General features: G+C 34.5%; 2 protein-coding genes across 2 annotated transcripts in view; one reads left to right on the top strand and one right to left on the bottom strand.

Moving 5' to 3' along the window:
• kif26ba (kinesin family member 26Ba) overlaps nucleotides 1–23,535 on the top strand; it is a gene marked incomplete at its 5' end in the record, with an annotated part of 124,515 nt that extends 100,980 nt beyond the window's left edge. Inside the window, 3 exons of the mRNA XM_080762392.1 lie at nucleotides 21,044–21,327; nucleotides 22,554–22,653; nucleotides 22,993–23,535. Of these exons, the coding sequence (XP_080618518.1) occupies nucleotides 21,044–21,327; nucleotides 22,554–22,653; nucleotides 22,993–23,141 (533 nt within the window). The 3' untranslated portion in view covers nucleotides 23,142–23,535. The remainder of the gene's footprint in view (nucleotides 1–21,043; nucleotides 21,328–22,553; nucleotides 22,654–22,992) is intronic.
• A 2,997-nt stretch (nucleotides 23,536–26,532) lies between these two features.
• smyd3 (SET and MYND domain containing 3) overlaps nucleotides 26,533–27,666 on the bottom strand; it is a 34,170-nt gene continuing 33,036 nt past the window's right edge. Inside the window, exon 12 of the mRNA XM_080768907.1 lies at nucleotides 26,533–27,233. Within this exon, the coding sequence (XP_080625033.1) occupies nucleotides 27,132–27,233 (102 nt within the window). The 3' untranslated portion in view covers nucleotides 26,533–27,131. The remainder of the gene's footprint in view (nucleotides 27,234–27,666) is intronic.

Raw genomic sequence — 27,666 nt, 5'->3', positions numbered from 1 at the left:
AGAACAGTAGAACGATATATAAATAGAACACGCAGTAGAACGATATATAAATAGAACACGCAGTAGAACGATATATAAATAGAACACGCAGTAGAACGATATATAAATAGAACACGCAGTAGAACGATATATAAATAGAACACGCAGTAGAACGGTATATAAATAGAACACGCAGTAGAACGATATATAAATAGAACACGCAGTAGAACGATATATAAATAGAACACGCAGTAGAACGATATATAAATAGAACACGCAGTAGAACGATATATAAATAGAACACGCAGTAGAACGATATATAAATAGAACACGCAGTAGAACGATATATAAATAGAACACGCAGTAGAACGATATATAAATAGAACACGCAGTAGAACGATATATAAATAGAACACGCAGTAGAACGATATATAAATAGAACACGCAGTAGAACGATATATAAATAGAACACGCAGTAGAACGATATATAAATAGAACACGCAGTAGAACGATATATAAATAGAACACGCAGTAGAACGATATATAAATAGAACACGCAGTAGAACGATATATAAATAGAACACGCAGTAGAACGATATATAAATAGAACACGCAGTAGAACGATATATAAATAGAACACGCAGTAGAACGATATATAAATAGAACACGCAGTAGAACGATATATAAATAGAACACGCAGTAGAACGATATATAAATAGAACACGCAGTAGAACGATATATAAATAGAACACGCAGTAGAACGATATATAAATAGAACACGCAGTAGAACGATATATAAATAGAACACGCAGTAGAACGATATATAAATAGAACACGCAGTAGAACGATATATAAATAGAACACGCAGTAGAACGATATATAAATAGAACACGCAGTAGAACGATATATAAATAGAACACGCAGTAGAACGATATATAAATAGAACACGCAGTAGAACGATATATAAATAGAACACGCAGTAGAACGATATATAAATAGAACACGCAGTAGAACGATATATAAATAGAACACGCAGTAGAACGATATATAAATAGAACACGCAGTAGAACGATATATAAATAGAACACGCAGTAGAACGGTATATAAATAGAACACGCAGTAGAACGATATATAAATAGAACACGCAGTAGAACGATATATAAATAGAACACGCAGTAGAACGATATATAAATAGAACACGCAGTAGAACGATATATAAATAGAACACGCAGTAGAACGGTATATAAATAGAACAGTAGAACGATATATAAATAGAACACGCAGTAGAACGATATATAAATAGAACACGCAGTAGAACGATATATAAATAGAACACGCAGTAGAACGATATATAAATAGAACACGCAGTAGAACGGTATATAAATAGAACACGCAGTAGAACGATATATAAATAGAACACGCAGTAGAACGATATATAAATAGAACACGCAGTAGAACGATATATAAATAGAACACGCAGTAGAACGATATATAAATAGAACACGCAGTAGAACGATATATAAATAGAACACGCAGTAGAACGATATATAAATAGAACACGCAGTAGAACGATATATAAATAGAACACGCAGTAGAACGATATTATAAATAGAACACGCAGTAGAACGATATATAAATAGAACAGTAGAACGATATATAAATAGAACACGCAGTAGAACGGTATATAAATAGAACACGCAGTAGAACGGATATAAATAGAACACGCAGTAGAACGATATATAAATAGAACACGCAGTAGAACGATATATAAATAGAACACGCAGTAGAACGATATATAAATAGAACACGCAGTAGAACGATATATAAATAGAACACGCAGTAGAACGATATATAAATAGAACACGCAGTAGAACGGTATATAAATAGAACACGCAGTTAGAACGATATATAAATAGAACACGCAGTAGAACGATATATAAATAGAACACGCAGTAGAACGATATATAAATAGAACACGCAGTAGAACGATATATAAATAGAACACGCAGTAGAACGGTATATAAATAGAACACGCAGTAGAACGGTATATAAATAGAACACGCAGTAGAACGATATATAAATAGAACACGCAGTAGAACGATATATAAATAGAACACGCAGTAGAACGATATATAAATAGAACACGCAGTAGAACGGTATATAAATAGAACACGCAGTAGAACGTATATAAATAGAACACGCAGTAGAACGGTATATAAATAGAACACGCAGTAGAACGGTATATAAATAGAACACGCAGTAGAACGGTATATAAATAGAACACGCAGTAGAACGATATATAAATAGAACACGCAGTAGAACGATATATAAATAGAACACCAGTAGAACGATATATAAATAGAACACGCAGTAGAACGAGTATATAAATAGAACACGCAGTAGAACGGTATATAAATAGAACACGCAGTAGAACGTATATAAATAGAACACGCAGTAGAACGATATATAAATAGAACACGCAGTAGAACGATATATAAATAGAACACGCAGTAGAACGATATATAAATAGAACACGCAGTTAGAACGATATATAAATAGAACACGCAGTAGAACGGTATATAAATAGAACACGCAGTAGAACGATATATAAATAGAACACGCAGTAGAACGATATATAAATAGAACACGCAGTAGAAGAACGATATATAAATAGAACACGCAGTAGAACGGTATATAAATAGAACACGCAGTAGAACGAGTATATAAATAGAACACGCAGTAGAACGATATATAAATAGAACCAGTAGAACGTATATAAATAGAACACGCAGTAGAACGGTATATAAATAGAACACGCAGTAGAACGATATATAAATAGAACACGCAGTAGAACGATATATAAATAGAACACGCAGTAGAACGATATATAAATAGAACACGCAGTAGAACGGTATATAAATAGAACACGCAGTAGAACGATATATAAATAGAACACGCAGTAGAACGGTATATAAATAGAACACGCAGTAGAACGGTATATAAATAGAACACGCAGTAGAACGATATATAAATAGAACACGCAGTAGAACGGTATATAAATAGAACACGCAGTAGAACGATATATAAATAGAACACGCAGTAGAACGATATATAAATAGAACACGCAGTAGAACGATATATAAATAGAACACGCAGTAGAACGGTATATAAATAGAACACGCAGTAGAACGGTATATAAATAGAACACGCAGTAGAACGATATATAAATAGAACACGCAGTAGAACGATATATAAATAGAACACGCAGTAGAACGGTATATAAATAGAACACCAGTAGAACGATATATAAATAGAACACCAGTAGAACGTATATAAATAGAACACGCAGTAGAACGATATATAAATAGAACACGCAGTAGAACGATATATAAATAGAACCAGTAGAACGATATATAAATAGAACAGTAGAACGGTATATAAATAGAACACGCAGTAGAACGATATATAAATAGAACACGCAGTAGAACGGTATATAAATAGAACACGCAGTAGAACGATATATAAATAGAACACGCAGTAGAACGATATATAAATAGAACACGCAGTAGAACGATATATAAATAGAACACGCAGTAGAACGATATATAAATAGAACACGCAGTAGAACGATATATAAATAGAACACGCAGTAGAACGGTATATAAATAGAACACGCAGTAGAACGATATATAAATAGAACACGCAGTAGAACGGTATATAAATAGAACACGCAGTAGAACGATATATAAATAGAACACGCAGTAGAACGATATATAAATAGAACACGCAGTAGAACGGTATATAAATAGAACACGCAGTAGAACGATATATAAATAGAACACGCAGTAGAACGATATATAAATAGAACCCAGTAGAACGATATATAAATAGAACCAGTAGAACGATATATAAATAGAACCAGTAGAACGATATATAAATAGAACACGCAGTAGAACGATATATAAATAGAACACGCAGTAGAACGATATATAAATAGAAACAGTAGAACGATATATAAATAGAACAGTAGAACGATATATAAATAGAACACGCAGTAGAACGATATATAAATAGAACACGCAGTAGAACGATATATAAATAGAACCAGTAGAACGGTATATAAATAGAACACGCAGTAGAACGGTATATAAATAGAACACGCAGTAGAACGATATATAAATAGAACACCAGTAGAACGATATATAAATAGAACACGTAGAACGATATATAAATAGAACACGCAGTAGAACGATATATAAATAGAACAGTAGAACGATATATAAATAGAACACGCAGTAGAACGATATAAAGAACAGTAGAACGGTATATAAATAGAACACGCAGTAGAACGATATATAAATAACACGCAGTAGAACGGTATATAAATAGAACACGCAGTAGAACGATATATAAATAGAACACGCAGTAGAACGTATATAAATAGAACAGTAGAACGATATATAAATAGAACACGCAGTAGAACGGATATATAAATAGAACACGCAGTAGAACGGTATATAAATAGACACCAGTAGAACGATATATAAATAGAACACGCAGTAGAACGGTATATAAATAGAACAGTAGAACGGTATATAATAGAACAGTAGAACGATATATAAATAGAACAGTAGAACGGTATATAAATAGAACACGCAGTAGAACGATATATAAATAGAACAGTAGAACGATATATAAATAGAACAGTAGAACGTATAAATAGAATAGACGATATAAATAGAACAGTAGAACGATATATAAATAGAACACGCAGTAGAACGATATATAAATAGAACAGTAGAACGATATATAAATAGAACGATACAGTAGAACGTATAAATAGAACAGTAGAACGTATATAAATAGAACAGTAGAACGGTATATAAACCAGTAGAACGATATATAAATAGAACAGTAGAACGATATATAACAGTAGAACGATATAAATAGAACAGTAGAACGATATATAAATAGAACACGCAGTAGAACGATATATAAATAGAACAGTAGAACGATATATAAATAGAACACGCAGTAGAACGATATATAAATAGAACCGCAGTAGAACGGTATATAAATAGAACACGCAGTAGAACGATATATAAATAGAACAGTAGAACGATATATAAATAGAACAGTAGAACGGATATATAAATAGAACACGCAGTAGAACGGATATATAAATAGAACACGCAGTAGAACGGTATATAAATAGAACAGTAGAACGGATATATAAATAGAACAGTAGAACGGTATATAAATAGAACAGTAGAACGGTATATAAATAGAACACGCAGTAGAACGGTATATAAATAGAACAGTAGAACGGTATATAAATAGAACAGTAGAACGGTATATAAATAGAACAGTAGAACGATATATAAATAGAACAGTAGAACGGTATATAAATAGAACAGTAGAACGATATATAAATAGAACAGTAGAACGATATATAAATAGAACAGTAGAACGGTATATAAATAGAACAGTAGAACGATATATAAATAGAACAGTAGAACGGTATATAAATAGAACAGTAGAACGGTATATAAATAGAACAGTAGAACGATATATAAATAGAACAGTAGAACGATATATAAATAGAACAGTAGAACGATATATAAATAGAACAGTAGAACGATATATAAATAGAACAGTAGAACGATATATAAATAGAACAGTAGAACGATATATAAATAGAACAGTAGAACGATATATAAATAGAACCAGTAGAACGATATATAAATAGAACAGTAGAACGATATATAAATAGAACAGTAGAACGGTATATAAATAGAACAGTAGAACGATATATAAATAGAACAGTAGAACGATATATAAATAGAACCAGTAGAACGATATATAAATAGAACACGCAGTAGAACGATATATAAATAGAACACGCAGTAGAACGATATATAAATAGAACAGTAGAACGATATATAAATAGAACACGCAGTAGAACGATATATAAATAGAACACGCAGTAGAACGGTATATAAATAGAACACGCAGTAGAACGATATATAAATAGAACAGTAGAACGGTATATAAATAGAACAGTAGAACGGTATATAAATAGAACACGCAGTAGAACGGTATATAAATAGAACACGCAGTAGAACGGTATATAAATAGAACAGTAGAACGGTATATAAATAGAACAGTAGAACGGTATATAAATAGAACAGTAGAACGGTATATAAATAGAACACGCAGTAGAACGGTATATAAATAGAACAGTAGAACGGTATATAAATAGAACAGTAGAACGGTATATAAATAGAACAGTAGAACGATATATAAATAGAACAGTAGAACGGTATATAAATAGAACAGTAGAACGATATATAAATAGAACAGTAGAACGATATATAAATAGAACAGTAGAACGGTATATAAATAGAACAGTAGAACGATATATAAATAGAACAGTAGAACGGTATATAAATAGAACCAGTAGAACGATATATAAATAGAACAGTAGAACGATATATAAATAGAACAGTAGAACGATATATAAATAGAACAGTAGAACGATATATAAATAGAACAGTAGAACGATATATAAATAGAACAGTAGAACGATATATAAATAGAACAGTAGAACGATATATAAATAGAACAGTAGAACGATATATAAATAGAACCAGTAGAACGATATATAAATAGAACAGTAGAACGATATATAAATAGAACAGTAGAACGGTATATAAATAGAACAGTAGAACGATATATAAATAGAACAGTAGAACGATATATAAATAGAACAGTAGAACGATATATAAATAGAACACGCAGTAGAACGATATATAAATAGAACACGCAGTAGAACGATATATAAATAGAACACGCAGTAGAACGATATATAAATAGACACCAGTAGAACGATATATAAATAGAACAGTAGAACGGTATATAAATAGAACAGTAGAACGATATATAAATAGAACAGTAGAACGATATATAAATAGAACAGTAGAACGATATATAAATAGAACCAGTAGAACGATATATAAATAGAACAGTAGAACGATATATAAATAGAACAGTAGAACGATATATAAATAGAACAGTAGAACGATATATAAATAGAACCAGTAGAACGATATATAAATAGAACCAGTAGAACGGTATATAAATAGAACACGCAGTAGAACGATATATAAATAGAACAGTAGAACGGATATATAAATAGAACAGTAGAACGATATATAAATAGAACAGTAGAACGGTATATAAATAGAACCAGTAGAACGATATATAAATAGAACCAGTAGAACGATATATAAATAGAACCAGTAGAACGATATATAAATAGAACACGCAGTAGAACGATATATAAATAGAACAGTAGACGATATATAAATAGACAGTAGAACGATATATAAATAGAACAGTAGAACGATATATAAATAGAACACGCAGTAGAACGTATATAAATAGAACACGCAGTAGAACGATATATAAATAGAACACGCAGTAGAACGATATATAAATAGAACACGCAGTAGAACGGTATATAAATAGAACACGCAGTAGAACGATATATAAATAGAACACGCAGTAGAACGATATATAAATAGAACAGTAGAACGATATATAAATAGAACAGTAGAACGATATATAAATAGAACAGTAGAACGATATATAAATAGAACACGCAGTAGAACGATATATAAATAGAACACGCAGTAGAACGATATATAAATAGAACACGCAGTAGAACGATATATAAATAGAACACGCAGTAGAACGATATATAAATAGAACACGCAGTAGAACGATATATAAATAGAACAGTAGAACGATATATAAATAGAACAGTAGAACGATATATAAATAGAACAGTAGAACGATATATAATAGAACACGCAGTAGAACGATATATAAATAGAACACGCAGTAGAACGGTATATAAATAGAACACGCAGTAGAACGATATATAAATAGAACACGCAGTAGAACGGTATATAAATAGAACACGCAGTAGAACGGTATATAAATAGAACACGCAGTAGAACGGTATATAAATAGAACACGCAGTAGAACGATATATAAATAGAACAGTAGAACGATATATAAATAGAACAGTAGAACGATATATAAATAGAACAGTAGAACGATATATAAATAGAACACGCAGTAGAACGGTATATAAATAGAACAGTAGAACGATATATAAATAGAACACGCAGTAGAACGATATATAAATAGAACACGCAGTAGAACGGTATATAAATAGAACACGCAGTAGAACGATATATAAATAGAACACGCAGTAGAACGGTATATAAATAGAACACGCAGTAGAACGGTATATAAATAGAACACGCAGTAGAACGGTATATAAATAGAACACGCAGTAGAACGATATATAAATAGAACACGCAGTAGAACGATATATAAATAGAACACGCAGTAGAACGGTATATAAATAGAACACGCAGTAGAACGATATATAAATAGAACAGTAGAACGATATATAAATAGAACAGTAGAACGGTATATAAATAGAACACGCAGTAGAACGATATATAAATAGAACACGCAGTAGAACGGTATATAAATAGAACAGTAGAACGGTATATAAATAGAACACGCAGTAGAACGATATATAAATAGAACAGTAGAACGATATATAAATAGAACAGTAGAACGGTATATAAATAGAACACGCAGTAGAACGATATATAAATAGAACACGCAGTAGAACGATATATAAATAGAACAGTAGAACGGTATATAAATAGAACACGCAGTAGAACGATATATAAATAGAACACGCAGTAGAACGATATATAAATAGAACACGCAGTAGAACGATATATAAATAGAACACGCAGTAGAACGATATATAAATAGAACACGCAGTAGAACGATATATAAATAGAACAGTAGAACGGTATATAAATAGAACACGCAGTAGAACGATATATAAATAGAACAGTAGAACGATATATAAATAGAACAGTAGAACGGTATATAAATAGAACACGCAGTAGAACGATATATAAATAGAACACGCAGTAGAACGATATATAAATAGAACAGTAGAACGGTATATAAATAGAACACGCAGTAGAACGATATATAAATAGAACACGCAGTAGAACGATATATAAATAGAACACGCAGTAGAACGATATATAAATAGAACACGCAGTAGAACGATATATAAATAGAACACGCAGTAGAACGATATATAAATAGAACACGCAGTAGAACGATATATAAATAGAACACGCAGTAGAACGATATATAAATAGAACACGCAGTAGAACGATATATAAATAGAACACGCAGTAGAACGATATATAAATAGAACACGCAGTAGAACGATATATAAATAGAACACGCAGTAGAACGATATATAAATAGAACACGCAGTAGAACGATATATAAATAGAACACGCAGTAGAACGATATATAAATAGAACACGCAGTAGAACGATATATAAATAGAACAGTAGAACGGTATATAAATAGAACACGCAGTAGAACGATATATAAATAGAACACGCAGTAGAACGATATATAAATAGAACACGCAGTAGAACGATATATAAATAGAACACGCAGTAGAACGATATATAAATAGAACACGCAGTAGAACGATATATAAATAGAACACGCAGTAGAACGATATATAAATAGAACACGCAGTAGAACGATATATAAATAGAACACGCAGTAGAACGATATATAAATAGAACACGCAGTAGAACGGTATATAAATAGAACACGCAGTAGAACGGTATATAAATAGAACACGCAGTAGAACGATATATAAATAGAACACGCAGTAGAACGATATATAAATAGAACACGCAGTAGAACGATATATAAATAGAACACGCAGTAGAACGATATATAAATAGAACAGTAGAACGATATATAAATAGAACACGCAGTAGAACGGTATATAAATAGAACACGCAGTAGAACGATATATAAATAGAACACGCAGTAGAACGATATATAAATAGAACACGCAGTAGAACGATATATAAATAGAACACGCAGTAGAACGATATATAAATAGAACACGCAGTAGAACGATATATAAATAGAACACGCAGTAGAACGATATATAAATAGAACACGCAGTAGAACGATATATAAATAGAACACGCAGTAGAACGATATATAAATAGAACACGCAGTAGAACGATATATAAATAGAACAGTAGAACGATATATAAATAGAACAGTAGAACGGTATATAAATAGAACACGCAGTAGAACGGTATATAAATAGAACACGCAGTAGAACGATATATAAATAGAACAGTAGAACGATATATAAATAGAACACGCAGTAGAACGATATATAAATAGAACACGCAGTAGAACGATATATAAATAGAACAGTAGAACGATATATAAATAGAACACGCAGTAGAACGATATATAAATAGAACACGCAGTAGAACGATATATAAATAGAACACGCAGTAGAACGATATATAAATAGAACACGCAGTAGAACGATATATAAATAGAACACGCAGTAGAACGATATATAAATAGAACACGCAGTAGAACGATATATAAATAGAACAGTAGAACGGTATATAAATAGAACACGCAGTAGAACGATATATAAATAGAACAGTAGAACGGTATATAAATAGAACACGCAGTAGAACGATATATAAATAGAACACGCAGTAGAACGATATATAAATAGAACACGCAGTAGAACGATATATAAATAGAACACGCAGTAGAACGATATATAAATAGAACAGTAGAACGATATATAAATAGAACACACAGTAGAACGATATATAAATAGAACAGTAGAACGATATATAAATAGAACACGCAGTAGAACGATATATAAATAGAACACACAGTAGAACGATATATAAATAGAACACGCAGTAGAACGATATATAAATAGAACACGCAGTAGAACGATATATAAATAGAACACGCAGTAGAACGATATATAAATAGAACACGCAGTAGAACGATATATAAATAGAACACGCAGTAGAACGATATATAAATAGAACAGTAGAACGGTATATAAATAGAACAGTAGAACGGTATATAAATAGAACACGCAGTAGAACGGTATATAAATAGAACACGCAGTAGAACGGTATATAAATAGAACAGTAGAACGGTATATAAATAGAACAGTAGAACGGTATATAAATAGAACAGTAGAACGGTATATAAATAGAACACGCAGTAGAACGGTATATAAATAGAACAGTAGAACGGTATATAAATAGAACAGTAGAACGGTATATAAATAGAACAGTAGAACGATATATAAATAGAACAGTAGAACGGTATATAAATAGAACAGTAGAACGATATATAAATAGAACAGTAGAACGATATATAAATAGAACAGTAGAACGGTATATAAATAGAACAGTAGAACGATATATAAATAGAACAGTAGAACGGTATATAAATAGAACAGTAGAACGGTATATAAATAGAACAGTAGAACGATATATAAATAGAACAGTAGAACGATATATAAATAGAACAGTAGAACGATATATAAATAGAACAGTAGAACGATATATAAATAGAACAGTAGAACGATATATAAATAGAACAGTAGAACGATATATAAATAGAACAGTAGAACGATATATAAATAGAACAGTAGAACGATATATAAATAGAACAGTAGAACGATATATAAATAGAACAGTAGAACGGTATATAAATAGAACAGTAGAACGATATATAAATAGAACAGTAGAACGATATATAAATAGAACAGTAGAACGATATATAAATAGAACACGCAGTAGAACGATATATAAATAGAACACGCAGTAGAACGATATATAAATAGAACAGTAGAACGATATATAAATAGAACACGCAGTAGAACGATATATAAATAGAACACGCAGTAGAACGGTATATAAATAGAACACGCAGTAGAACGATATATAAATAGAACAGTAGAACGGTATATAAATAGAACAGTAGAACGGTATATAAATAGAACACGCAGTAGAACGGTATATAAATAGAACACGCAGTAGAACGGTATATAAATAGAACAGTAGAACGGTATATAAATAGAACAGTAGAACGGTATATAAATAGAACAGTAGAACGGTATATAAATAGAACACGCAGTAGAACGGTATATAAATAGAACAGTAGAACGGTATATAAATAGAACAGTAGAACGGTATATAAATAGAACAGTAGAACGATATATAAATAGAACAGTAGAACGGTATATAAATAGAACAGTAGAACGATATATAAATAGAACAGTAGAACGATATATAAATAGAACAGTAGAACGGTATATAAATAGAACAGTAGAACGATATATAAATAGAACAGTAGAACGGTATATAAATAGAACAGTAGAACGGTATATAAATAGAACAGTAGAACGATATATAAATAGAACAGTAGAACGATATATAAATAGAACAGTAGAACGATATATAAATAGAACAGTAGAACGATATATAAATAGAACAGTAGAACGATATATAAATAGAACAGTAGAACGATATATAAATAGAACAGTAGAACGATATATAAATAGAACAGTAGAACGATATATAAATAGAACAGTAGAACGATATATAAATAGAACAGTAGAACGGTATATAAATAGAACAGTAGAACGATATATAAATAGAACAGTAGAACGATATATAAATAGAACAGTAGAACGATAACGATATATAAATAGAACAGTAGAACGATATATAAATAGAACAGTAGAACGATATATAAATAGAACACGCAGTAGAACGATATATAAATAGAACACGCAGTAGAACGATATATAAATAGAAAAACGCAGTAGAACGATATATAAATAGAACAGTAGAACGATATATAAATAGAACAGTAGAACGGTATATAAATAGAAAGAACGATATAAATAGACAGTAGAACGATATATAAATAGAACAGTAGAACGATATATAAATAGAACAGTAGAACGATATATAAATAGAACAGTAGAACGATATATAAATAGAACAGTAGAACGATATATAAATAGAACAGTAGAACGATATATAAATAGAACAGTAGAACGATATATAAATAGAACACGTAGAACGATATATAAATAGAACCAGTAGAACGATATATAAATAGAACAGTAGAACGATATATAAATAGAACAGTAGAACGATATATAAATAGAACAGTAGAACGATATATAAATAGAACCAGTAGAACGATATATAAATAGAACAGTAGAACGATATATAAATAGAACAGTAGAACGATATATAAATAGAACAGTAGAACGATATATAAATAGAACAGTAGAACGATATATAAATAGAACAGTAGAACGATATATAAATAGAACAGTAGAACGATATATAAATAGAACACGCAGTAGAACGATATATAAATAGAACAGTAGAACGATATATAAATAGAACAGTAGAACGATATATAAATAGAACACGAGTAGAACGATATATAAATAGAACACGCAGTAGAACGATATATAAATAGAACAGTAGAACGATATATAAATAGAACAGTAGAACGATATATAAATAGAACAGTAGAACGATATATAAATAGAACGCAGTAGAACGATATATAAATAGAACACGCAGTAGAACGATATATAAATAGAACAGTAGAACGTATATAAATAGAACAGTAGAACGTATATAAATAGAACAGTAGAACGATATATAAATAGAACACGCAGTAGAACGATATATAAATAGAACAGTAGAACGATATATAAATAGAACAGTAGAACGATATATAAATAGAACAGTAGAACGATATATAAATAGAACACGCAGTAGAACGATATATAAATAGAACACGCAGTAGAACGATATATAAATAGAACACGCAGTAGAACGATATATAAATAGAACACGCAGTAGAACGATATATAAATAGAACACGCAGTAGAACGGTATATAAATAGAACACGCAGTAGAACGGTATATAAATAGAACACGCAGTAGAACGATATATAAATAGAACAGTAGAACGATATATAAATAGAACAGTAGAACGATATATAAATAGAACAGTAGAACGATATATAAATAGAACACGCAGTAGAACGATATATAAATAGAACAGTAGAACGATATATAAATAGAACACGCAGTAGAACGATATATAAATAGAACACGCAGTAGAACGATATATAAATAGAACACGCAGTAGAACGATATATAAATAGAACACGCAGTAGAACGGTATATAAATAGAACACGCAGTAGAACGGTATATAAATAGAACACGCAGTAGAACGTATATAAATAGAACACGCAGTAGAACGATATATAAATAGAACACGCAGTAGAACGATATATAAATAGAACACGCAGTAGAACGGTATATAAATAGAACACGCAGTAGAACGATATATAAATAGAACAGTAGAACGATATATAAATAGAACAGTAGAACGGTATATAAATAGAACACGCAGTAGAACGATATATAAATAGAACACGCAGTAGAACGATATATAAATAGAACAGTAGAACGTATATAAATAGAACACGCAGTAGAACGATATATAAATAGAACAGTAGAACGATATATAAATAGAACCAGTAGAACGGTATATAAATAGAACACGCAGTAGAACGATATATAAATAGAACACGCAGTAGAACGATATATAAATAGAACCAGTAGAACGGTATATAAATAGAACACGCAGTAGAACGATATATAAATAGAACACGCAGTAGAACGATATATAAATAGAACACGCAGTAGAACGATATATAAATAGAACAGTAGAACGGTATATAAATAGAACACGCAGTAGAACGATATATAATAGAACAGTAGAACGATATATAAATAGAACAGTAGAACGGTATATAAATAGAACACGCAGTAGAACGATATATAAATAGAACACGCAGTAGAACGATATATAAATAGAACAGTAGAACGGTATATAAATAGAACACGCAGTAGAACGATATATAAATAGAACACGCAGTAGAACGATATATAAATAGAACACGCAGTAGAACGATATATAAATAGAACACGCAGTAGAACGATATATAAATAGAACACGCAGTAGAACGATATATAAATAGAACACGCAGTAGAACGATATATAAATAGAACACGCAGTAGAACGATATATAAATAGAACACGCAGTAGAACGATATATAAATAGAACACGCAGTAGAACGATATATAAATAGAACACGCAGTAGAACGATATATAAATAGAACACGCAGTAGAACGATATATAAATAGAACACGCAGTAGAACGATATATAAATAGAACACGCAGTAGAACGATATATAAATAGAACACGCAGTAGAACGATATATAAATAGAACAGTAGAACGGTATATAAATAGAACACGCAGTAGAACGATATATAAATAGAACACGCAGTAGAACGATATATAAATAGAACACGCAGTAGAACGATATATAAATAGAACACGCAGTAGAACGATATATAAATAGAACACGCAGTAGAACGATATATAATAGAACACGCAGTAGAACGATATATAAATAGAACACGCAGTAGAACGATATATAAATAGAACACGCAGTAGAACGATATATAAATAGAACACGCAGTAGAACGGTATATAAATAGAACACGCAGTAGAACGGTATATAAATAGAACACGCAGTAGAACGATATATAAATAGAACACGCAGTAGAACGATATATAAATAGAACACGCAGTAGAACGATATATAAATAGAACACGCAGTAGAACGATATATAAATAGAACAGTAGAACGATATATAAATAGAACACGCAGTAGAACGGTATATAAATAGAACACGCAGTAGAACGATATATAAATAGAACACGCAGTAGAACGATATATAAATAGAACACGCAGTAGAACGATATATAAATAGAACACGCAGTAGAACGATATATAAATAGAACACGCAGTAGAACGATATATAAATAGAACACGCAGTAGAACGATATATAAATAGAACACGCAGTAGAACGATATATAAATAGAACACGCAGTAGAACGATATATAAATAGAACACGCAGTAGAACGATATATAAATAGAACAGTAGAACGATATATAAATAGAACAGTAGAACGGTATATAAATAGAACACGCAGTAGAACGGTATATAAATAGAACACGCAGTAGAACGATATATAAATAGAACAGTAGAACGATATATAAATAGAACACGCAGTAGAACGATATATAAATAGAACACGCAGTAGAACGATATATAAATAGAACAGTAGAACGATATATAAATAGAACACGCAGTAGAACGATATATAAATAGAACACGCAGTAGAACGATATATAAATAGAACACGCAGTAGAACGATATATAAATAGAACACGCAGTAGAACGATATATAAATAGAACACGCAGTAGAACGATATATAAATAGAACACGCAGTAGAACGATATATAAATAGAACAGTAGAACGGTATATAAATAGAACACGCAGTAGAACGATATATAAATAGAACAGTAGAACGGTATATAAATAGAACACGCAGTAGAACGATATATAAATAGAACACGCAGTAGAACGATATATAAATAGAACACGCAGTAGAACGATATATAAATAGAACACGCAGTAGAACGATATATAAATAGAACAGTAGAACGATATATAAATAGAACACACAGTAGAACGATATATAAATAGAACAGTAGAACGATATATAAATAGAACACGCAGTAGAACGATATATAAATAGAACACACAGTAGAACGATATATAAATAGAACACGCAGTAGAACGATATATAAATAGAACACGCAGTAGAACGATATATAAATAGAACACGCAGTAGAACGATATATAAATAGAACACGCAGTAGAACGATATATAAATAGAACACGCAGTAGAACGATATATAAATAGAACACGCAGTAGAACGATATATAAATAGAACACGCAGTAGAACGATATATAAATAGAACACGCAGTAGAACGATATATAAATAGAACACACAGTAGAACGATATATAAATAGAACAGTAGAACGATATATAAATAGAACACGCAGTAGAACGATATATAAATAGAACAGTAGAACGATATATAAATAGAACACGCAGTAGAACGATATATAAATAGAACACGCAGTAGAACGATATATAAATAGAACACGCAGTAGAACGATATATAAATAGAACACGCAGTAGAACGATATATAAATAGAACAGTAGAACGATATATAAATAGAACACGCAGTAGAACGGTATATAAATAGAACACGCAGTAGAACGATATATAAATAGAACACGCAGTAGAACGATATATAAATAGAACAGTAGAACGGTATATAAATAGAACACGCAGTAGAACGATATATAAATAGAACACGCAGTAGAACGGTATATAAATAGAACAGTAGAACGATATATAAATAGAACACGCAGTAGAACGGTATATAAATAGAACAGTAGAACGATATATAAATAGAACACGCAGTAGAACGGTATATAAATAGAACAGTAGAACGATATATAAATAGAACACGCAGTAGAACGGTATATAAATAGAACACGCAGTAGAACGATATATAAATAGAACACGCAGTAGAACGATATATAAATAGAACACGCAGTAGAACGATATATAAATAGAACACGCAGTAGAACGATATATAAATAGAACAGTAGAACGGTATATAAATAGAACAGTAGAACGATATATAAATAGAACACGCAGTAGAACGGTATATAAATAGAACACGCAGTAGAACGATATATAAATAGAACACGCAGTAGAACGATATATAAATAGAACACGCAGTAGAACGGTATATAAATAGAACACGCAGTAGAACGATATATAAATAGAACACGCAGTAGAACGATATATAAATAGAACACGCAGTAGAACGATATATAAATAGAACACGCAGTAGAACGATATATAAATAGAACACGCAGTAGAACGATATATAAATAGAACACGCAGTAGAACGATATATAAATAGAACACGCAGTAGAACGATATATAAATAGAACACGCAGTAGAACGGTATATAAATAGAACACGCAGTAGAACGGTATATAAATAGAACAGTAGAACGGTATATAAATAGAACACGCAGTAGAACGGTATATAAATAGAACACGCAGTAGAACGATATATAAATAGAACACGCAGTAGAACGATATATAAATAGAACACGCAGTAGAACGGTATATAAATAGAACACGCAGTAGAACGATATATAAATAGAACACGCAGTAGAACGATATATAAATAGAACACGCAGTAGAACGGTATATAAATAGAACACGCAGTAGAACGATATATAAATAGAACACGCAGTAGAACGATATATAAATAGAACACGCAGTAGAACGATATATAAATAGAACACGCAGTAGAACGATATATAAATAGAACACGCAGTAGAACGATATATAAATAGAACACGCAGTAGAACGGTATATAAATAGAACACGCAGTAGAACGATATATAAATAGAACACGCAGTAGAACGATATATAAATAGAACACGCAGTAGAACGATATATAAATAGAACACGCAGTAGAACGATATATAAATAGAACACGCAGTAGAACGGTATATAAATAGAACACGCAGTAGAACGATATATAAATAGAACACGCAGTAGAACGATATATAAATAGAACACGCAGTAGAACGATATATAAATAGAACACGCAGTAGAACGGTATATAAATAGAACACGCAGTAGAACGATATATAAATAGAACACGCAGTAGAACGGTATATAAATAGAACAGTAGAACGGTATATAAATAGAACACGCAGTAGAACGATATATAAATAGAACACGCAGTAGAACGATATATAAATAGAACACGCAGTAGAACGATATATAAATAGAACACGCAGTAGAACGGTATATAAATAGAACACGCAGTAGAACGGTATATAAATAGAACACGCAGTAGAACGATATATAAATAGAACACGCAGTAGAACGATATATAAATAGAACACGCAGTAGAACGATATATAAATAGAACACGCAGTAGAACGATATATAAATAGAACACGCAGTAGAACGGTATATAAATAGAACAGTAGAACGGTATATAAATAGAACACGCAGTAGAACGGTATATAAATAGAACACGCAGTAGAACGGTATATAAATAGAACACGCAGTAGAACGGTATATAAATAGAACACGCAGTAGAACGATATATAAATAGAACACGCAGTAGAACGGTATATAAATAGAACACGCAGTAGAACGATATATAAATAGAACACGCAGTAGAACGGTATATAAATAGAACACGCAGTAGAACGATATATAAATAGAACACGCAGTAGAACGATATATAAATAGAACACGCAGTAGAACGATATATAAATAGAACACGCAGTAGAACGATATATAAATAGAACACGCAGTAGAACGATATATAAATAGAACAGTAGAACGATATATAAATAGAACACGCAGTAGAACGATATATAAATAGAACACGCAGTAGAACGATATATAAATAGAACACGCAGTAGAACGATATATAAATAGAACACGCAGTAGAACGATATATAAATAGAACAGTAGAACGGTATATAAATAGAACACGCAGTAGAACGATATATAAATAGAACACGCAGTAGAACGATATATAAATAGAACACGCAGTAGAACGATATATAAATAGAACACGCAGTAGAACGGTATATAAATAGAACACGCAGTAGAACGATATATAAATAGAACACGCAGTAGAACGATATATAAATAGAACACGCAGTAGAACGATATATAAATAGAACACGCAGTAGAACGATATATAAATAGAACACGCAGTAGAACGATATATAAATAGAACAGTAGAACGATATATAAATAGAACACGCAGTAGAACGATATATAAATAGAACACGCAGTAGAACGATATATAAATAGAACACGCAGTAGAACGATATATAAATAGAACACGCAGTAGAACGATATATAAATAGAACAGTAGAACGGTATATAAATAGAACACGCAGTAGAACGATATATAAATAGAACACGCAGTAGAACGATATATAAATAGAACACGCAGTAGAACGATATATAAATAGAACACGCAGTAGAACGGTATATAAATAGAACACGCAGTAGAACGATATATAAATAGAACACGCAGTAGAACGATATATAAATAGAACACGCAGTAGAACGATATATAAATAGAACACGCAGTAGAACGATATATAAATAGAACACGCAGTAGAACGATATATAAATAGAACACGCAGTAGAACGATATATAAATAGAACACGCAGTAGAACGATATATAAATAGAACACGCAGTAGAACGATATATAAATAGAACACGCAGTAGAACGATATATAAATAGAACACGCAGTAGAACGATATATAAATAGAACACGCAGTAGAACGATATATAAATAGAACACGCAGTAGAACGGTATATAAATAGAACACGCAGTAGAACGATATATAAATAGAACACGCAGTAGAACGATATATAAATAGAACACGCAGTAGAACGGTATATAAATAGAACACGCAGTAGAACGGTATATAAATAGAACACGCAGTAGAACGATATATAAATAGAACACGCAGTAGAACGGTATATAAATAGAACACGCAGTAGAACGATATATAAATAGAACACGCAGTAGAACGATATATAAATAGAACACGCAGTAGAACGATATATAAATAGAACACGCAGTAGAACGATATATAAATAGAACACGCAGTAGAACGAGACTGGGAGGTCGGGGTTTGATATCCCTGGCCGGGTCATACCAAAGACTGTAAAAATGGGACCCAGTGCCTCCCTGCTTGGCACTCAGCTTTGACTTAAGCAATATTACACGAGAGGGCGTGGGTTAACGTGATTATTGCCACGACAGTGATGCGGTCAGGAACGAGACGTAGTCGACTTCCGCAAGCATCACTGAAGTGCACGGTGCGAACATGGACAATAATAATAATTAGTGCACGGTGCGAACATGGACAATAATAATAATAATAATTAGTGCACGGTGCGAACATGGACAATAAAGCTGACCTTGAGTTTCTGGCTCCTCCTCCTTCCTCCAGGTACGCAGCGGCGTCGCCTCCTCCCCGCCCTGACCCTGGACTCCTCCTCCTCCTCCTCGCCTCACCGCTCCTCCTCCAAACAGACCGCCGCCGCCGCCACCTCCTCGTCCTCCTCCTCCTCCAGCCCCAGTGCATGCTGGGTCGACGGCCCCCTGGGACCGCCCCCGGCCACGCCCCCCGGCGGCGGCGCCCGGAGCTGCAGCGTTGAACCGTTTGAGATCAAAGTCTACGAGATAGACGACGTGGAGCGCCTGCAGAGGAGGAGAGAGAAGGGCGGCAGCAAGGTGAGACTGATCTGAGGTCAGCTGATATTGTTCTAGAGGAGGAGGGGCAAGGTGAGACTGATCTGAGGTCAGGTGATGTCGTTCTAGAGAGCTACATTATGTACAACAAATAAAACACCCCAAGGAGTGGAGACCAAATTATTATTAATATATGTGTAGCAGGGGGGACTTTTGTAACCTGACGCTGCCAGATGAGGGCGGTATTGCGGAAACATATTCCCCAACACAACACTCATCTGGGATCTCTGACGGAGTTGAGCCCTGAGTCAGATCTGCTTCGTACCGAACCAATCAGCGTGAGCTAAAGGCGGGATGCGGATGTGACGGTATATAGACACGTCGATATGATTGGTTGTGTTTGCACGCCCACACGGTGATAGACAGACGCTCCCATCCAATCATCTACCATGTATCTTGAAAAAAAGGAACAGCCCCGTCATCGAATTTGCTTCCGCGATCCCAGATCCAAATAAGCTGTGAAACAAATTTGTGTAGCAAGCTTTTTGGATCTGGCAGCGTCAGGTTAGGACTTTTGAGGGATGCTTAATAATGTATACTTAATGCCTACTAAACTACGCCACCTTTTTCTAGAGGGAAGGTCCTCTTTAACAATAGAAAGCACAGATTCGTGTGACCAAGGTTGAGCATGGAAATAAGACATATTGGGATTTCAAACAAGGCATTTTATTCTCTTTTAGTTTTGTATACATAGTTATTCTTTTAAAATACTCATATTAAAAGTCAACATCATATAAAAAACAAGACATACTATACTGTACCATATACACTTGGCTGGCGTACCGGAGGAGGAGCACAGCAGCATGGAATAAGGGCATTTCTATATTAATTCACCAGGCAGCCAGTATGCTGATACATTTAGGAAAGCCATGCCTTCAAACTCTTGTCCTCCTCAGATACGTCAACCTTACAGCAAGCTAGGGGATCCCCTGAATGAAAGCAGCCCAGCCCTTTTAAACCTGTCTGCCAATAAACCCCACCCTTTATTTGAAACAAGGAGCACCTGGCTGATGTTGCCATACCATAGTAACAGGTCTACCTGGTTACTATGGAGAGACACAGAGGGGAGAGGGACAGAGAAGGAGAGTCTCTCTCTCTCTTTGTATCTGTGCCTGTCTGTCTGTCTGTCTGTCTGCCTGTCTGTCTGTCTGTCTGTCTGTAGTGTATATGCGTTCTAAGCTGTGTGTGTTTGTGTCTCTGCGTCTCAGAGGATCAGCGACGTCAGAGCCAAGTATCTGTGTCTGAAGAGAGAGCTGGAACAAACCAAACAGCATCTGATGCTGGAACCTCACACATGGACCGCAGAGTGTAAGTCTCCTCTCTCTCTCTCTGTGTGTGTGTGTGTGTGTGTGTGTGTGTGTGTGTGTGTGAGGGGCCTGCAGATTGCAGGCATGCCCAATAAGCCGAGAGCTGATCAGGCATCGGCAAAATTCTGTTCAGTGTCTGCAATAATTGGCAGTCGACCATATATGGAGGAAGGCGATGCTTTCTGTACCCGTGATCTGGATCCTGAAGCACTTGTTGTATAATGTAGAGTTTTTGCGCATCCACTATTGTTTGTGTTCAAGAAATTCCTTGTGAAATGTGAATGCAGATAAAGATGTTAAATGTGTGTTCTAATCCCTCTCCCTCTTGCTGTTTCTCCAGTCGACCTGCAGCAGGCCTACGATCTGGACTCGTTGGAGTATCTGGACGCTCTCCAGAGCATCACGGATAAACTGGAGAACAGAGTGAACTTCTGTAAAGCTCACCTCATGATGGTCACCTGCTTCGACGTGTCCTCCAAGCGCAGGTAGGCGGACGGACGGACGGACGGACGGACGGACGGACGGACGGGACGAGGAATGGACACCGTTGTGATGTTTGTTTTTTTATCTGGGATTTGAGAAACCCTGCCAAGATACATCATCGGTCGTCATGAATGAACACATAACTTTGGATCGATTGAAAACTGGAAAGACGAGCCTGCTCCGTGCCGACCATGATGTCCCCTATGGAGAGAGGACAGACGGACAGACAGACACTGGACATTGTTTGGTGGATGGACGGACAGACAGACAGACAGACACACACGTGCATGTGTTAAAAGACTTTTCTTTGAACCATATCAATACAACGTACAGTAGGCTACAGTATGGACCGTGGTACACGCACGCACGCACGCACACACACAGGCAGGCACGCGCACACACACACACACACACACACACACACAGGCACGCACGCATTGTGTGTGAACTAGAGAAGAATGATTTAGGACATACATGAGAGAGAGAGCGAGAGAGAGAGAGAGAGAGAGAGAGAGAGAGAGAGAGAGAGAGAGAGAGAGAGAGAGAAGAGAGACATTGGGGGTGTATGTATGTAGTCGGAGCACTTTTTTAGAAATGTAGACGTTGGGTTGTTGTAAAAACAACTTGGTTTGGTTCAACAATGTGGTTTAAAAAGAAAAAGAAGGAACAGAAAGACAAGGGAAATGAAATGAAAACTAAATAAGTGCCTTTTGAACATTTTTTCAACAACGCCGAGACCAATTCTTCTTCTCGTGTTTCATTTTACTGATGCTAGCGTTACCATGCCGACAACTAGCTCTGGCCCATAGCCTTACTGCTGCTATGACTCTAAGGCTACGGTCCAGAGCTCTGGACCGTAGCCTTAATGCTGCTACGACTCTAAGGCTACGGTCCAGAGCTCTGGACCGTAGCCTTACTGCTGCTACGACTCTGCTCTGTAGTAAGGCTACGGTCCAGAGCTCTGGCCCATAGCCTTAATGCTGCTACGACTCTGCTCTGTAGTAAGGCTACGGTCCAGAGCTCTGGCCCCATAGCCTTAACCCATTCTGACATGAGATCAGATTCTAAAAATGTCTTCTACATCCTGACAGTTTTCTGAAAAAGCTATGTTTCTATGTCAGTCGTTCTTAGATTTTTCAAAAATAGCAGACCTACAAGCTCTTAGCGCGCCACTCGGTGGCGCGCTATGAGCTTGTAGATCTGCTATTTTTCAATAGCTAAAGCATAACATGATGCTAACACCAAAAGGGGTTCCCGGTTACTGCTGCTACGACTCTGCCCAGCAGTAAGGCTACGGTCCAGAGCTCTGGACCGTAGCCTTACTGCTGCTATGAGTCTGCCCAGCAGTAAGGCTACGGTTCAGAGCTCTGGACCGTAGCCTTACTGCTGCTATGAGTCTGCCCAGCAGTAAGGCTACGGTCCAGAGCTCTGGACCGTAGCCTTAAGGCTATGAGTCTGCCCAGCAGTAAGGCTACGGTCCAGAGCTATAGCTGACAACCGCACACAGAAGAAAGTCTAAACTAAATGAGTTTATCTTAGTTGTAAATGACCAAAATGAAGGCAGTTAAACACATACCTGTCCTTTAATAAAAACCCAAAAGACTGACAGTATATTTGTGTCAACGTTGACCTCTTGACCTCTGGCCTCTTGACCCCCACCACCTGAACATCCACTAATGAAACGGTGGGTCTGGATCACAACATGGTTAAAACGTCAGAACTTCTGTTTGTGTAAATAAATCAATGAAGTGACTCGCCGAGTGTCTGACCGACTCTCTGTCTGTCTGTCTGACCGACTGACTGATTGACCGCCTGGCCAACTGACTCTCTGTCTGTCTGACCGACCGCCTGGCCAACTGACTCTCTGTCTGTCTGTCCGAGACTGACTGAATGTTTCTTTTTCCAGAATCTTTGTATTGTTAAATCTCTTGTCTAAAAAACGGAGTGATTGATGTCATGTGTGTTTTCCTGATATGATATGATTGCAATGGGACCAAGTAGAGGCTGTTCTTTAGCAGGAACCACCAAACTGAACTTATTGGATAATATATTATATTAACGCCTGCACTATTGGACTACAGAATAGTGACATCATTAGAACGCCTGCACTATTGGACTACAGAACAGTGACATCATTAGAACGCCTGCACTATTGGACTACAGAACAGTGACATCATTAGAACGCCTGCACTATTGGACTACAGAACAGTGACATCATTAGAACGCCTGCACTATTGGACTACAGAATAGTGACATATTGGACTACAGAACAGTGCAGTTAGTCAAACATGTCTTAGTCATTGAATAATGAATATACAGTTAGTAAAGAGTTGACCGGCTGTACGGTTACATACTGTGTATACGCTAAATGGATTAATGGATGTCTGCCTGGTTCCATTGTTTGTTTTGGATTAAGATATGTTAATATTAATATATATATGGTGCTTGATCTAAATGTTTGTACAAATATAAATATATGATAAAGCTGTGTGGACCTTCTCCGATCGCCATCATAGTGTGTAGCCCGCCTGTGTGTTTGTAGATCTATTTCCCACCTGTGTGTTTGTAGATCTATTTCCCACCTGTGTGTTTGTAGATCTATTTCCCACCTGTGTGTTTGTAGATCTATTTCCCACCTGTGTGTTTGTAGATCTATTTCCCACCTGTGTGTTTGTAGATCTATTTCCCACCTGTGTGTTTGTAGATCTATTTCCCACCTGTGTGTTTGTAGATCTATTTCCCACCTGTGTGTTTGTAGATCTATTTCCCACCTGCGACGTGTGTTTGTAGATCCATTCCCGGTGTGCGATGCAGCGCACGACGGAGTACGAATCACGCATAAAATAAAATAAAATCATTAAAACATCTTCATCAGCACCTTTCCTCGGAATGCCCTTTGACCTCGGAATGCCCTTTGACCTCGGAATGCCCTTTGACCTCGGAATGCCCTTTGACCTGTCCTGTGGGACCATGTCTGCTATCTGGGGAAAATAAAGAACGGGAGGAGACGGTGACATCATGGTGTTGTTTTTGGCAGCAAACTTATTTTATATAATTTTGATATTTATTCTGCAACTTGCTTACGTCTTCCATGCAACATTGTTGTGTAGGTGTGAGTGAGGCCTAAGATGTTTTTGGGGAAGAACCTTGATTGATGATTGACAAGCGGATGTAAATAAACTAAAGGAATGTAGTGTTGGAGGACTCGTGCATTTATTTTGTACAAAATGAAACAGTATATACATAAAGATACATTGCTATGACCAAAACAAGGTGTAGGCTGAAGCTAATTAGCTTATTTTAATTATTTTAATATATATGACAAACAGATACAACTAAAACAAAGTAATAAGTCTCTAAAAAACCAAAACCTTTGTGATAAAAGTATACAGTTATCAGATCATAATAATACATGTATTGTTTTACAGGTATATCACATGCAGCCGTCCGTAGGTGAACTTTGAGAGCGGTTTTAAAGGAGTCAAAGGATTTGCATGTCTTAATGACTGTTGGTAGGGCGTTCCACATTTTGGTGGCATAGGAGCGAAAATAATTTAGTCCCTTGTTTGTGCCGAATCTGGGTTGAACATGGTTCGTTGCACTCCCTCTGGTGTTGTGGGTGTGGACTTCGTTGACATTAAGGAAGTATCTAGACAGGTACATGGGTATCTTGGTGGTGTAGTGAATCTTGTGGACCAGACCCATTGCAAGATGCTGTACTCTGTCGTCGACCCTAAGCCATTCCAGCCTGTGGGCAGGGGTGAGGTGGGTTCGGGGGGTGAGGCCAAGTAGGAGCCTGACCAGTTTGTTTTGGGAAGTCTGGAGCCTAGTTTTAAGGGCCTTTGAGGTGCTGTGGTACCAGGAGGTGCATGCATAGTCAAAGCTAGTCAATGCATAGTCAATTTGAAGCTATGATTCCCTGCTTTCATATGACATGAAAAAACGAAAATTTGAATAATATATATAATATATAATAATAATATATTCATAATGTCACTAGGCGTGCTCCATCTCAGCGCGACACTCCTCCATCTTCATCAACAGTTCTGAGGTCAAAGGCTGGTCGTTGCCGTGGGTTATCTTGATGATGTCATAAGCCTTAGGGGAAGAAGGAAGTAAGGAATATTAGGGACTAGTCTTAGGGACTAGTGGGTAAGGAATGTTAGGGACTAGTGGGTTAGGGACTAGTATTAGGGACTAGTTTTAGGGACTAGTGGGTAAGGAATGTTAGCGACTAGTGGGTTAGGGACATTTTAGGCATTTAGCAGACGCTCTTAATCCAGATCGACTTACATTAAGCAAGAACAAAAAAGCATGGGAATACATCACATAAAAAGCATTTATCATGAAACATGAGTAAGCTAAGAAAGTAACAGTGGAATATCTATATAATGAAACTATACATATAAACTATACATCTACACTACTATGCTATACATATGTAGTATGGCGTGCTATGACTACATACAATGCAATTATAGTGCTGTCTACATAACATGCTATAAGTCTGTATCAAATGCTATCTAAGTCT

Source organism: Protomyctophum bolini (genome assembly GCF_963924005.1).
Source record: "Protomyctophum bolini genome assembly, chromosome: 1".
In the NCBI taxonomy this organism is placed as follows: domain Eukaryota; kingdom Metazoa; phylum Chordata; class Actinopteri; order Myctophiformes; family Myctophidae; genus Protomyctophum; species Protomyctophum bolini.
Note: the sequence above shows the minus strand (reverse complement) of the source record. Positions and strands in the feature narration are given on the sequence as shown.